The sequence below is a fragment of the Lepidochelys kempii genome, chromosome 1 (assembly GCF_965140265.1).
Source record: "Lepidochelys kempii isolate rLepKem1 chromosome 1, rLepKem1.hap2, whole genome shotgun sequence".
Taxonomy (NCBI): Eukaryota; Metazoa; Chordata; order Testudines; family Cheloniidae; genus Lepidochelys; species Lepidochelys kempii.
The window spans coordinates 156,040,027-156,056,287 of record NC_133256.1 but is presented as its reverse complement, the minus strand read 5'-3'; the positions used below and the strand labels follow the sequence as shown (position 1 = coordinate 156,056,287).

The following is a 16,261-nucleotide window of genomic DNA, read 5'->3' as shown; positions in this document are numbered from 1 at the left end:
CCCCCTGGGCTGCACCTCCCAGAAAGTACAGCACAGAATCTGCCCCTGGCATCATGGAAATTACTTAAACCATCCTTCTTCAAGCATCTACCCAGGGCCCCTCCAAGTACAACTTAACACGACTCCGATAATGTGACAGGATGGGAACTTATCCATTCCTGCATAGGGGAACTGAGAAGGAAGCCACTGTTCTGCCACCCTCTGAAATGTGTTTAGGAGTCCTTTACCAGGTCAGAGAGGATGGTCCCTGGCAGTTCCAGCCTAGATCAGTACTTGCACCCACCAGCCATATAGTACAGTCCTTGTCAATGTCTCTATGTGCTCCCCCAAATGCCTTCACATTCACACAGGGCCAGACAATTTGGTCCTTAAACCGTGGCTATACTGTGAAAAATGTATTTTTGACTCTTAAAATGTCATCATGGGTTTATTGTGCCTCATGGATTCCACATCAAATTTGCTCAGTCTACAAGTAAAAAGATTTTCTTTTAATTGCCAGCCCTGCAAATTCAATCTGCATCTGAGTCAAAACACACTCTTGCCTTTGCACACATCACTAGCAGTCACAAAGATGATGCAAGCCAAATGATGCTCTCAGTTATACCTGCATAACTTCACTGCCTCCGATTACCTTAACACCTGTGCAACCCCACAAGCCTTCAGTGGGTTTTCAGAGGATGTAACTGAAGGCTTTTGTTGGCCTTTTTATTTTTGGTGTTTGGTGTTGATGTCTGAAAAGGAAAGAACCCAGCTTAGCTTTCAGATCACAGGTTGAGTCTCTGGGACTAGCAGTTAGAAAAAACATTTTATTTATAAATCAAACAAATTTGACATGGCATCACAAACATTTTTAAAGTCAAACTACATTTAATGTTTATGCAGCAGAATGAAAATGCAAACACTCAGTAAGTGCTAAGCTCAGTCATATATTTTCAAAGCCTCAAAAACTGTATTTTATAATTTGTCTTCCTAACATAGCAACATCCCTAGTCAACTTTTAGGACGACATCCATGACAAATTTAAATCTTAAAACAAACCAAAAATTTTCAACTTTTCCTCATAGACGAAAAACATATTCCCCGATCCACCCATGTTCACGTAAAGTGAATGCTTACTGTATCTGACCAAGCCATCGAATTTCTCCCAGAAAGGTCTACTTTCAGAAGAGATAAGCAGGAAAAATTTCAGTAAATTGAAAATGCTGAAAGCCACTGAAAAAGGGATTACTAAATAGGTGTCATCTCAGCTTTAACTGTAAGACTGCTAATGCAATGTTATAAGATAAAATAAAATTCATGCTGGATAGTTTTATATACAGAAATGTGATGCCTGTATTATACAAGTTACTCAGAAATAAGACCAAATATGGAAGTTATTTGAAGTAGTTCTAGACCTTTTGGGGAACCCAGGACACAGGCAAGATCTTCTTTCTTCAAAGCTATCAAACTACTGATAATACTCGATGTAGAGACTGTATTGCCACTAAACTTTTGTTGCACTCTTTGCTGAGCTAAATAGAATATCTGATGTGTGTTATTACATTGCCTTCCACACTTGCCACATGATTTTATTTTTTTATATTCTAAGATGAAAAGTTTTATGAACCTTTTTGCTTAACGAGCAACACTCTGAAGAGCTTAATGTCCATTTATTCTGATTTTGTTTCTTTTTTCTTCAATTATTTCCAACAGGTTTATGACCTAAATATTCAAAGGTGTTGAGCACACACAAAATCACTGAAGTCAATGAGAGAGAGTGTTCAGCGCTCTAGGCCACTAGTGTGCTGCAAACTCCTAGCCAGGAGAATCTGAAGTGATTGAAAAAATAGTGTACTCTAATGCTGATAGTTGTTTTATAAGTCCACTCCCTTTTTAGTTTGTCTTTCCACTCTCTCTTTTCTATATATCTTCTCTAGGACCTGGTCTACACTATGAGTTTAGGTTGGATTTAGCAGCATTAGATTGGTTTAGCCCTGCACCCGTCCACACTACAAAGCTATTTTTTCCAACTTTAAGGGCTCTTAAAACCAGGTTGCAGTACGTTTGCATTTTACTGTGCAACTTCTACACAGAGAGCTAGGGTAAAAAAACTGTAAAGCTCCTACGTGACTTAGGAGTCTATGTCTCATTTTCAGAACTCGCTTAGGAGCCTAACTCTCATGTACTTTCAATGAGACTTAGGCTCCTAGGCACCTAAATGACTTTAAAAATGGGACTTAGGCTCCTAAATTGCTTAGCCACTTTTTAAAATTTTACCCTTAGACCAGTGAATCTATTGTGGTCATGGCCCACAGCAAGCTCTGGACGCTGCTCTGGAGCTGTGCTCTGCAGCATTCATGACCCATGTGCACCTCACTCCTCATACAGCTTCCACGGCCCTTACTTGGGCAGCAGAATTTAGCCTTTAGTAATGAAATGTCAATACCTCTAACTATGCATGATCAGCCAAAATAAAAACAATAAATAAAATAACCATTTACAACAGAAAAGGTTAATATCTTTGGACATGGTCTTTCAATCTGTTCCTCAATGGAAATCTCACACAGATTAAAAATGATGTAGAAGGACACTGCTAGTTTGTATTTTTCTTTCGCTTGTTTGTTTTGTGTGGAGCTGAGGGGACTGGTTGTGGTGAACTAAAAATGTTGGAATGTTGGGGGAAGAAGAAGAAAGTTCCTGAGATTTAAACCCATTTTGCTAGCCACTCAGAAGATCTAAGCCCAAAGTAATAGTATATTATTACCACCACCACAATGTGGAAAATCTGCTTGGCTCTTTACGCCACTTTCAGCTCTACTGCTCCCTTATATTCTTGCTATATAAACACACTGTTTTTCCTTTGCCCTTCTCATTATTATTATAACCCACTCACTCTTTTTATTATTTCCCCCCACCCCTCAAGTAACAAAAATTGGAAATGCATAACTTAGTCACCACACCTCTGAACTAGCTACACTTATTTATAAAGTAATTAGTTGAAAACAAACGAACAGCATTTCCTTTAGTCCGTAGAAAAGATGCCATTTGATTACGGAGTCTTGACTCACACTTGTTTCTACATCTTTTACTTGTACTGATCTCTCAAAAATAAATCATGTGTCAGCCTGGTAGCCATGCAGGCCTTACAAGTTTGACTATCAAACCTAGTCTCTCTAACCCTATGCCTGCAAGAGCCAGGTTTCAAGGTACAAGTGGGAAGAGAATATTTTTTGTCACTTAAAACAGGTTTGTGATGAATCTTTGGTTTGAATCCAAATCATACATGGATCCAGCCACCTTGATTGGCAAACAAGCATAAATATCAGTCATATAATCTTTCATTAATATGGTATTTACGCCAGGACTGTGATAAATCCTCTTTTTTGGCATTTGATCCAACACCAAATATTAGGCAGTAGTCTTCATCGAATGCAGAATATAAACAGGATCAAAGATGATCGTTGTGTAAGATACTGTAAAATTTATTGTAGCACCGCTGTAAAATTAATTTGGAATTAAAATTTCTGATCCACATGAGATTTTGTGAAGTGTCTCTTCTAGGCTGTATGCTAACCCAGTTTGATGGACATTATATATTGATATTCTACAAACTAAATGTCCCCTGTTGAGTCTTTGGTTTGTCTGTAGGCTTGACTTGCACATGTTTTAAAATCGCTGTTGCAAGGTAGCTGGAGATTACACTACCATGAGAAACTGTTTTGCAATCAGTTTTAGTTGTTTTTACAATAAAGAACTTATTTTTTAAACTTATTTCCAAAAAGAAGCCCCTCAAACACTGCATGATTACAATATTGCCAAGTGTTCAAAAATCAAGAGCCAGCCGCGCAAAACTCTTAAGATTGGCTTAACGATCAAGGGATTTGTAGAAGTCTGGGCTCTTTTTATTTGCCTTATGGATTTTGAGCCCTTAGAGGTCACATTTTCAAACTTTTCTCTGCAATCATGAGGCCTAGAAACTTGCATTTTAAAAAAATGAAAGTTGTAATTCTCAAGTAATCATATAACGCCAGAAATCGGGGCTTTCTGAAAAATACCACATAATATGAAAGTTGGCTATCCTATTTTGAATGCTGACTTCTAAACCCTACGCTTGGGAAACAGCATTATTTAATGTCTAAGAGACTCTGTAATGATATACATAAAACACCAAATCATTAGCAACATGGTTATTCAATATTTATGCTTTTTCACAGATCAACATTCAAATATCTACTAAAATAAAATACTGCACACATGAATCAATCAAAAATATTTATCTACACAAGCACCATATTAAGGTTCCCAATCCCTGTAGTGTCCAAGCGCCATATACATATGTCTAAGACAAGCTGAATTTCATACCTCCCAGGTACAACTTGTTTCAATTAATTAGTAATATTGCTGAGAAAATGGCAAAGAATGTTAATGTTTTATTTCTTCATTTACTGGAAAGTCTGACTTTTTCCGTTTTTGGATTATGTATCATGGTCTTTTCTTTACAATATTTCATAGGATCATGTGTCTCACAGGGCTTCTTTACAGACATCCCTTTACCAATGTTGATGATAGCAGCTTGTGAGTAATAAGGTGGCAGGAGGTCATTTACACTTTGCTGGCCTAAGACAAATGCACTTTTGGTACATATGTAAACTACTTATTTAACTAACCAAGCATAGTATTTTAACAGATTATTTTTCATTTTGGACGGTGATACAGGGGGAGTCCTACATTTCTCTCAGTTCTTTTCCCTACTTTAATACTTGAGCCTCCCTTAAATACCATTCATTCCAGCAACTCTACCTCTTACAAAGGCAGGGATGGGCACATCTCCACATTACCTATTATTCTGGTGCTTGATAGACCTTGCACAGACACTGATGTGCCTGCAATATTGGTTGAGGAGAATTGGTATGCAGTCACCAGCCTTGCAACCACATCTCGCATATTTATGAGGAATGGATGCTGTGAATATTATTTCCAATGGACATATTTCCTCTCCAGTAAAGTAAATAATGAATGAATTTGTGATGGGGTGTGTAAACCCCACACCAGCATGGAAGGAGTTAGGGAGGTGCTTGGGGCTGGAGTAGCCCCATCCTGCAACACCTGCAAGAAGCCTCAAAGGAGGAAGTTCCATTCAATAGTGGACAGCCCTGGAAGGATACAGGGTGCTATGCTTCCCAGCTCCCAGGAAGGCCTGATGTCTAGTGCAACCTCTGCCCTCACAAAAAGGAAACACAGATCTCCTGTGCTAAAAGGAGGAAGAAACTCATCCTATAACTTGTTCTGGAGACTCAGAGGACTCTAAGGTGGACCATAACCCATCCAGGGCCTCTCTGAAGAAAGAGGTCAATATCCTGGTCAGAACTACCTATGTTTTCTTTTTTTCTTTGCCCCTTTCTTTAACGTCTTTTGCTGCCTTCGGATTTTTTGTTTCACCTGTGACTCTGAAAAGGGGAGAAATTGCCAGAAGGGCTGAGAGCCCACCTCCACTAGACTGTCACTGAACGTTCCTGCTAAAAGGTCTGGATTTGTGTGACTGCTACTTTCCAAGTAGTATCCAAAGGAGGTATACAGTAGTAAAAGAATCACTCTGTGAATGGAGGAGTATTGTGCTAGTGCCAAAACCTGATGGCATGACATGTTTCTGCGCTGATTTTCGAAAGGTCAATGTGGTTTCAAAATTCAATGCACAGCCAATGCCAACAGTGGATGAACTATTACAATGGCTGAGAACTGCCAGATATATATCCACTTTAGAGCTCATGAAAGGGTACTGGAAAATAACTTTGATGCCAGAAACTGGGGGGAAAACAGCTTTTTCCGCATCCTTTGGTCTATATCAGTGATGGGCAACCTGCACCACACCACTGTTCTATATCAAGTCCAAGAAATGTTTTTGGTCACTCTGAGGCAGCCAAAACTTTCCAGAAGCTAACGGACCGAATCTTTTGGCTGCATAGGCAGTATGCAGCGGCCTACTTAGATGATACAGTTCTCTCCTGCCAGGACTGGGACAGTCGCTTAAGAACGGTCACAGCAGCACTCCAGTTCCTCACAGATGCAGTAAGGCAGGGAACTGCAATGTCATGTACTTAGGCTACACTGTGACAGAAAGCCAACTACAACCCCTACTGAACAAGGTCCAAGTCTTGATGGATTGTCCTGTTCCCACGACAAAAAAGCCCAACCAATTATGGCACTTCTTGTGAGCTGCAGGCTGTTATCGATGTTTTGTGCTGGGATTCCCCACTACTGTGACCCTCCTCACAGATCTCATAAAGGACAGATGCCCAGAAAGAGTCCAGTGGTTGAAAAGCCTGTGATAAGGCATTTAGGACACCGAAGGAGCATTTATGTAAGGAGCCAGTCCTTTTTAATCCACACTTTTCATAGAGATTTATTCTGCAAATAAATGCCTCACATATAGGACTAATGTTGATCCTTTTGCAAAAAACTGAGGGGGAAGGACATCTGATATTGTACATCAACCAAAAGTTGTTCCCCAGAGAGAACATATACTCCATGATCAAGAAGGAAGCACTGGCAGCAAAATGGGCTGTGGATTCAGTGGATGCTAACTGCTGGGAAATCCTTTTTTTAAAAAATCACAGACCACACTCCACTTCGGCGGCTGAACACCATGAAAGACACCAATCCAAGGATAATCCGCTACAACCCTATGCCTTACCAGGTCAGTTGAGTACCTGGAAGCTACATCAAAATGCTGACTTTTTTTCACAAAACGACAGCAATTCCAGCACAGGGGATGGCAACCCTGCCCCTGTCTTGAAAGGGAGGGTACGTAAACTCTACCCCAGTATGGAGGCTAAGGCGCTGCTTTGGGCTGGAGAAGCCTCATCACACCACACCTGCAAGTCATGCCAGAAACAGAGGAGTTTGAAAGGGGAAAGCTCCACTCAGTAGTGGGCAGCCCTGAAGAAGAGCACAGTTAAGCGTCCCAACTCCAGGAAGAAGCCTGATAGCAAGCAGAGTCTCTGTCCTCACAAAAAGGGAACACAGATCTCGTGTGCCAAAAGCGGGAAGGGACTATATCAGATAACCTGTACTGGAGACCTATAGGTTTTCCTTTTTATTTTTCCCTTTTGTCACCTTTGGATTGTTTGTTTCACCTGTGACTCTGGAAAAGGGGAGATATAGCCAAAACAAGAGCGGAGAGCCCACCACCGCTAGACTGTCACCAAATGCTCCTGCTAAAAGGACTGGATCTGTATGAATGCTACTTTCCAAGTAGTATCCAAAGGGGGTGCTCTGATGGGGACAGTTCCTTGACAGGATCATTAGGTAAAGAGCTTCAGTAATAACGGTCCACATTGTAAGATAACATGCTTCATTTAAAAAATATCTGGCCTTCATACACTTTCAGTTTGGTACAGAGTCCTGGCTTCATGTCTCCCAGAAGCTGCATCATTGTGTCCAACAACACCCGACTTGAATTAACCAGGAATTCACGGCCACATGCCAATGCAGCAACATCTACAACAGAACACAAAATAAAATAATAAAAATCACATTCCAAAAAAAACAGGAAAATGAGTTCATATCTAATACAATCTAATATTAACTACCTGTAAGAACTGTGAAGACTGAGCTATGACATCTATAAACCTTTCCCTAAATGTAGCGACACAGCAAAAATGGAACTGTATAAGATGCTACCGAAGCAGCAAACAATACCTAGCAGTCAAAAATCTGTTTATAATTATACATTGTTAATTAAAATATGTATTCAGGGTGGCTCAGCAGCAAAATTTGTAATGCAATGAGTTTATGAAACAGGTATGATTCAAGACGCTCTGAACTGTCAGCATCTAGAACTATTGTGGAAATAATGCAAAGTTGACCCTAATAGTCTCAGTTCTAAAAGAAGGAAGATGTAAATCAGTGGTGGGCAATCTGCGGCCCATCAGGGTAAGCTGATTGTGGTCTGCGAAACATTTTGCAGACGCTCAACATCCGCAGGCACAGCCCCCCTGCAGCTCCCAGTGGCTGTGGTCTGCCATTCCCGGTGAATGGGAGCTGCAGGAAGTGGCAGCCAGCACATCCCTATGGCCCGCTGCTTCCTGCAGCTCCCATTGGCCGGGAACAGTGAACCACAGCCACTGGGTGCTGCGGGGGTCTGTGCCTGCGGATGCTCAACATCCGCAAAATGTCTCGCAGACTGCAATCAGATTACCCTGATGGGCTGCATGCAGCCCGTGGGCTTCAGGTTGCCCACCACTGATGTAGATTATTTTATATTTGTTCCCCCTACGTTCCTGGCTAGAGTATACATCTAAAACAGCAACAGAGGTCAACTTACAAGATCTTCCCTGCTCTTGTAGGAGTGCTTCCTTATGCAGTGGACAACACAATAAGCAAAAAAATGCAGAAAGACTATTACTCTGCTAAGGATACAGTTTGCCCTTGAATAAATGTATTGGACTATAGGAAGCAAAACAAGTTCAAATGTTAAGCAGTGAGGAATAAAACAACATTACAGCAGCTTGCATTTAAAAAAAATGAGCCTGACTCTCCTCAGACAGATGTAAATCAGGAATAACTTGACTGAAACCTACAGAGCCATGGCAGGTATTAAAACTGGAGTAAGTGAGGTGAGGATCAGGCCCATTACATTGTATTCTGACACACTGAACCCTTAAAGAGAAAATATATTGTAATTCTTACATTAACATGACAAAACTATGAGTATATATACATGCAGTCTTCCTTTATCATCAATCACAAAATGGTTAAAAAAGGGAGAATATATATTCACCAACAGGAGGAAAGAAAGAGAAATAAAAGTGCAAAAACATGTGACGTTTTAGAAATTACAACCCTTGTCTGGAATGGATTTACTGTCAGAAAATCTGGCAGGTGGTGTTAGGCATTTTTTTTTTCCTATTTGCTCTTTTTACTGCTGTTTTTTTAACATTTGCAGGGTTCTTTTAAGTAATGACTGTGACACTGACAGAGCACTTCAGTGTGATGCTGAGAGACCAGCTTAAATCAAAACCATAGGCCAATTCACTTGTATTTGAATATCAAAGATATGTTAATGTTATTGTCTTCACTTCCCTATAATCTGTACTATCGCATTACATTACGTATACCCGGTACTTAATCAAGATCAAAAGTGTATGTTAGTGAGAATTTAATTTATGTATAAACTTCATGAAAACTAATGAAAGACTGTTTGGATTGCTGTAACTAAATGCATTGTGTATATCTCTGTAATTGGATTGACCATCAAATGGAATTGGAGCCTTGAAACTATAAATGAAGCATGCTAACTTCAAAGCATGGGTAATTGTGTTCGACAATGGGAAATCCACGGACCCAGTCTGCGTTTAGTCAACAGAGGAAAAGCCCATTCTGTAATGCAGTGGTTCCCAAACTTGTTCCGCCGCTTGCGCAGGAAAAGCCCCTGCCGGGCCAGGCCGGTTTGTTTACCTGCCGCATCTGCAGGTTCGGCCGATAGCAGCTCCCACTGGCCACGGTTTGCTGCTCCAGGCCAATGGGAGCTGCTGGAAGCAGCGGCCAGTACGTCCCTTGGCCCACGCCGCTTCCAGCAGCTCCTATTGGCCTGGAGCAGCAAACTGCGGCCACTGGGAGCCACGATCGGCCAAACCTGCAGATGCGGTAGTGTAAACAAACCGGCCTGGCAGGGGCTTTCCCTGCACAAACGGCGGAACAAGTTTGGGAACCACTGCTATAATGGAAACATTTGCCAAACTGCTTTCCGGGGAAGACAGCTGTAAGACAGCGGTTTTGTTCAATATCTTCATAAATGATCTGGAGGATGGTGTGGATTGCACTCTCAGCAAATTTGCAGATGATACTAAACTAGGAGGAGTGGTAGATACGCTGGAGGGCAGGGATAGGATACAGAGGGACCTAGACAAATTGGAGGATTGGACCAAAAGAAATCTGATGAGGTTCAATAAGGATAAGTGCAGGGTCCTGCACTTAGGACGGAAGAACCCAATGCACTGCTACAGACTAGGGACCGAATGGCTAGGCAGCAGTTCTGCGGAAAAGGACCTAGGGGTGACAGTGGACGAGAAGCTGGATATGAGTCAGCAGTGTGCCCTTGTTGCCAAGAAGGCCAATGGCATTTTGGGCTGTATAAGTAGGGGCATTGCCAGCAGATTGAGGGATGTGATCATTCCCCTCTATTTGGCATTGGTGAGGCCTCATCTGGAGTACTGTGTCCAGTTTTGTGTCCCACACTACAAGAAGGATGTGGAAAAATTGGGAAGAGTCCAGTGGAGGGCAACAAAAATGATTAGGGGACTGGAACACATGAGTTATGAGGAGAGGCTGAGGGAACTGGGGATGTTTAAGTCTTCAGAAGAGAAGACTGAGGGGGGATTTGATAGCTGCTTTCAACTACCTGAAAGGGGGTTCCAAAGAGGATGGCTCTAGACTGTTCTCCGTGGTAGCAGATGACAGAACAAGGAGTAATGGTCTCAAGTTGCAGTGGGGGAGGTTTAGGTTGGATATTAGGAAAAACTTTTTCACTATGAGGGTGGTGAAACACTGGAATGTGTTACCTAGGGAGGTGGTGGAATCTCCTTCCCTAGAAGTTTTTAAGGTCAGGCTTGACAAAGCCGTGGCTGGGATGATTTAGTCAGGGATCGGTCCTGCTCTGAGCAGGGGGTTGGACTAGGTGACCTCCTGAGGTCCCTTCCAACCCTGATATTCTAAGAATGGATCCAGGGAATGATCCTGAATCTCTGAACTGTTTGGATTCTAACCGGGTTGAATACTGAGCAAGTAGACAGAGATCCCCAGAATTATTTTAATAAACCCTGAGAGACTTAGGGAAAACTAGCAGATTACTACATCTCTGCTATCAATTTGGATGTACTTACTTGGACTCACCTGTTAATGTGTTTTACCTGCTTTAACTTCTCAGTAACTCATTTATTTTTCTTAGCTAATAAACCTTTAGTTAGATTACTTAAGAAACTGGGCGTCAGTGTTGTTTTTGGTGTAAGATTGAGAGTATCCATTGACTAGGGAAAAGTGACCGATCCTTTGGAATTGGGAGTACGAATGTGAGGTGATTTGTGGTTTTAATAACCTTTCATCACAACGTCTAGTTTGTCTAGGCAGCAAGATGTGCTGGAGAGCCGAAGGGGACTGTTTGTGACTCCATGGTAAGACTAATATAGTGATCCAGGAGTGCACACATGCTACTGGTGTGGTGAAATCTAATTATACAATATACCACCAGTTTGGGGGGTCTGCCCTGTTTTCTGACAGTCTGACCTGAGATTGCAAAATCATTGCTCACAACTGAGAGTGCCAATCAACTGATGGTTTAGGTTATTTGGAAGAGTAAATCACTGCTGGACTGGTTTACTGTTATTAAAAATAATTAACAAACTTACTACATCATCCACTCTGAACCAATTTCAAGAGACAATTTTATATCTAAAATCTTGATACAAAAATCACAGATGGCCACTTGACATTTTTATACATTCAGGTGATGAAGTGTTACATGGAAAAAAAAAAAAAAGACAAATGTCAGAAAGTATGAGTATCATTGTATGTGCTAATATTTTAAGGGATGGAGACGATGAGAGCGCAAAAACATTTTAAATAGGTTCAGGACCTGTACTAATGCTAATATGTTGGTTGGGTTCAAAGTCCTGCTCACCACTCTGTATCTTCGGGCGGCTAGCCCCAAATTTATGTTAGACACTTCAATAACAATAAATATCGCTCTCGCATGAATACACTTCGGATGCTGAACCCAACGAACCCATTAAAGACAGAGAACACCAGTTGAAGTAACAACATACGTCATAAAAATGTACCTTAAAAGACACAGAAACATAGGAATTCCCATACTAGCTCAGACTTATACATCTAGTTCAGTATCCTGTCTCCAACAATGGCCTGCACCAGAAGAGTCAGAGGAAGGTGCAAGAAACCCTACAGCAGGCAAATATAGAATGATCTTCACCCCATGAAGATCTCACTCTAATCCCTAATGGATAAAAACTGGTTTAAACCCTGAAGCATAAAATATTGTCTCCCTTCCACAACTCTTTTTTGCAGTAACTATAACTACTATAACACCCATTGTTCCATGTTCTCTGTGTATATAAAATCTCTCCACTGTATTTTCCACTGCATGCATCCAATGAAGTGAGCTGTAGCTCACAAAAGCTTATGCTCAAATAAATTTTTTGGTCTCTATGGTGCCACAAGTACTCCTTTTCTTATAACAACTCTGGATAATCTTCTTAGTTATATAAATATCCAGTCCCTCTTTCAATCTTACTAAATTGTTGGCCTCAACAGCAGCCAGTGGCAATGAGTTTCACAATCTAATTACATGTTGAATTAAAAAGTATTTCCTTTAATCAGTTTTTAATTTGCTACCTTTCAATTTTATTGAATGCCCTCATGTTCTTGTGTTGGGAGGCAAGGAGAAGAGAATCTCCCAATTTAGAGCAGACCTAATCTAATCTAGAAGACCCAAATTGCAGGCCAATCTGGTTACACATGATGGAAATTCTGATTTTTTTTTCATTTTTTAATTAAGAAATTATATCCAAAAAACCTACCTTAAAAATATTAAGGTTGCAAAACCAGGATTAAGGTTCATTCATTCATTACAGTGTATCCTTTACCATATTTGTCCTTAAACATTCTCCTTTCCAAATTAAATAGACATATGAGGTGAAATCTTGGCAGCACTGAAGTCACTGGCAATATTCTTTTTATTTTTTCCTCCCACTGAAGCCTTCCTCATTCCACAAACCTCTAAACATTGTCATTGTCACTCTCTGGACCTTTATTTCTGTTATGCTTTTATAAATGAAGTGATCTGAGGCAGAATCAAATTACACCTTTAATTTGTGGAAGGGCATAATGTTTTCTATATTATTCTTAAAACAGTTTTTCATCTTACTCACATTTACTAGACATCTTAATGAACTAGCCACAATGACACCTAGATCACCACCATCCCACTCCAAAAACAGGTTATTAAATTCAGAACCCACTACTGTGTATGAATAATTTATGTTGTTGTTCTTATTTTGAAGATCTTGTACTTGCCAATGTTGAATTTCATCTGCCATAATTTTGGCCAGTTATCCTAGTTTTATTAGGACTTTCTGTAGTTCTTCACAATGCTCTAGTTTTGACTAACCTAAATAATTTTGTGTCTTCACCAAATGCTTCCATCTCAATAGTTTGGCCCTCTTCAACAATGTTGATTCCAGGGGCACACAGTTTTTAACATTTTTTCCATGCCTAGAGTAAACAGTTAGTTCTTTGGCTTCCTTATCTTTTACTTCTCACCCTAGGATATCAGGCTTCCTTAATAGCCATTTGTGAAGCATATATTCCTCCTGGAAGTTGAGATAATTAGCTTATGTCTTCTACTAATATTATATTAAACGTGAAAGCCTTGTCTAAACTTCTGATTTCAAAGTGAGATTACAGTGAGAGAGAATCTAAACGGCAGAGTTTTCTTTTCAACAGATCTACTCCCAGGATGAATTCAGAATCTTATTTACCAACTTAAATAACTAAGTAAGTTTTATCATGTTTTACTCTTCTTAGCACGGCAGAACCAACACAGCTAGAAGACAATGACGTTTTCTAGAACTTGAAGAGAATGGTGATTCATACATGATACCAACATTTTAAAAAATCAGTTATTTAGTCAAACAGCTAGATATACATCATCACACATTTACAGCAATATATGCTCCTTACAGTACATGTGGAATATAGTCCTGACATACAAAATTGACTTACTTGTCACAATGCCTGCCAAAGCTAATACAAACTGATTTTCATCAGAATCCAGATCTTGGTGTTTGGTATCTTCACCTAATGACCTCACAAAGCTCTCCATAGTTTGTCCCGTAATTGTGAAAAACTTTACTGCTTTGCTCTGCAAGTGCGGAGGGAAAACAATCACTTTTACAGGTTGCACTAAGTAATACTGAAAGGAACACAGGATAGGATACAGGTGTTACCTCTACCCACTGTACATGTCATATTTCTTTACATGCTATAATTTACTGTCTCTTGCAGAACTCCTCCCTTATGAGAGACATCCTTCAGTGACTAGAACTCAGCTGCCAAATTCAGCAGTTACATTAATGGCAGAAGTTGTTAAATGCGGAGTTACATAAATGGTAAAGTAGTGCAACTTGGGCTCATCTAAGTGGCATTTAGTGTGATAGTAAAGTGAGCAACTTAAATATGTCTAGGGACAGAAGCAGTATTGCAGAAAAAGCAACTGATAACAGAGTGTAAGATAAAGCTGTGTAAGTTATACTCATTTGCACACCCACTGAATGACAAATTAAGATCAATTTATACCTAAAATGTATCTTCTATGGTATGCTCCCAATTATCTGAATAGCATGGTGGACATGAATTTTGTTCAGATAATCAGGAGTTTGGATAATCAAGAGGACAGGAGTGATACTGCAAGAAACCCTCTGCAAGGTGCTGGGGAGGAGACTGTACTGTTTGGGCAGAGCAGACCAGGACTCTACTCTGACCCACCAGGACTGCAACATTCCTTGCACCTTGTATCTGCAGGGACTGGGTGTCACCAGCCATAGGGCAGTGCAGGGAGCCCTCTGAAGCTGTGCTGTCATGGCCCTGCTCACTCGCTCCTGTGACAGCAGGGCTCTGGAGGGCTCCCTGCACTGCCCCAGGAGCCATTCACCAGCAGGGTTACCTCTCCCATGGCTGGAAATTTCTGCTCTATTGTCCGAACCTTTCCATTATCCAAATCCCAGGGAACAAGGAAGGGATTTGGATAATGCAGAGGTTCAGATGATAAGGTTTGGGAAAATTGGGAGTATACAGTATTTCAATTTGTCACCCAGAGAATTCCAGAGCAGTTGCATCCATTTACACTTGGCACGCTTTTAACTTTTTTTTTTTTTTTTTTTTTTACACAAACGATTCCTGGACACTGATAAATAAGTAGCCAATTCCTCCTCAGTATAATGACTAACGCGGTGCACGGACAGTACATTTGTATATTTCACATAAACCAACCACACATCCTATGTGCCTATTACTATAAATGCGCACGAAGTGCAGCTATTTTAAAATCATGATCCATGGAATATTCCTCTTAGAAAGTACATAATTGATGTTTTGAATGAAATATGTTAGTATGGCTAAGTAGTTCCAAACACACACTTCCTTCACCACAACAGCAGGGGTTTGGATCTTAGTCGGTCATAGTACTCTATCACTCTTCTCCATTTTAAATTGGTTGTAAAACTATCACTTTTAATTTTGTGGGCTAGAACAGAGGAAGAAACATCCCATAATTCCTTTGTTTCATGGCATGAGAGGTAGACTGTGCGTATTTTCTGATGAGCACTGTGGTGGGGAGGACTGGTTGGTAGGTACGTACTTTGGAGAATAAGTGGGCAAGGGAATTGCTGAAGTAATGTCAGGGATTTTTTTCCTCTGGTGGTGGGTTTACAAAATTATTTACACTGTGATGGCAGTAATCTGCATTTTCAGTCTGATGATAGCGGATGAGAAAAGAAAATGTCCCTCTTATCTGTGCCTTGTAACATCAAATATTAAATTACTGTTTGTTCCCTGCTTGCTCTACATTAAACTATTTATAGACTATAAAAATTGGAGACCAAAAAGAATAAACAATTCAGAGACTTATTTTGCTATATGTTCAATTACTGAAATACACCTATGTGTTAAGATATATTATTTAAAGCATGTTACCTATCTATAATACTTAAACATTCCCACTAAAATGTATACACCTGCAGTACTCACCCCTCCTAGAATGTTTTTAACTGCTTCCTCATTGCTAGAGACACCCCATAACAAAGTACAGACTGCAGCTCCCATTTCTGTACAATATTCTGCCTGTTGCAGTAGTTGCTGTCTTGCCTCATTCAGCTGCTGTCGAAGGGCTAATTTCTCCTGAAATTAATTTAAGTAAATTTTGGGAGATTAATACTGAAGGGCATTTCATCTGGTTTCAAAGTATCCCAACTACGTTTCTACCACAAGACAGAGAAAGGGAGACAATATTATGGCCATATATATATAAAATGCGGCAATTCACAGTACTTCCACAGAGCTAAATTCTCTCTCCAGAGCAGTCTGAGTAACCATGCTGTGTGCTGGGGAAGTCAACAGGAGTTAGGAGTCTGCCACCTGCAATTTATGGAGCAGTGCTAGAGTTGAACAATGACAGCTACAATAGCCTCAGTGGTTCAAGTTAAAGTAGAATTAG

The 16,261-nt window shown here is 40.4% G+C and overlaps 1 protein-coding gene across 5 annotated transcripts in view; it reads right to left on the bottom strand.

The window, feature by feature from the left end:
* HSF2BP (heat shock transcription factor 2 binding protein) overlaps positions 1–16,261 on the bottom strand; it is a 145,109-nt gene that overhangs the window by 106,367 nt on the left and 22,481 nt on the right. For 4 of the 5 annotated variants that reach the window (XR_012160726.1, XR_012160721.1, XM_073359320.1 and 1 more), the window contains exons 4-6: positions 15,796–15,945; positions 13,774–13,912; positions 7,359–7,476 (exon numbers count right to left, since the gene is read on the bottom strand). Coding sequence is in view for 2 of the 5 variants with exons in the window: in XM_073359320.1 (XP_073215421.1) it covers positions 7,359–7,476; positions 13,774–13,912; positions 15,796–15,945 (407 nt within the window). In the remaining 3 variants the exon portion in view is untranslated. The remainder of the gene's footprint in view (positions 1–7,358; positions 7,477–13,773; positions 13,913–15,795; positions 15,946–16,261) is intronic. The other variant, XR_012160725.1, reaches the window with a different exon arrangement.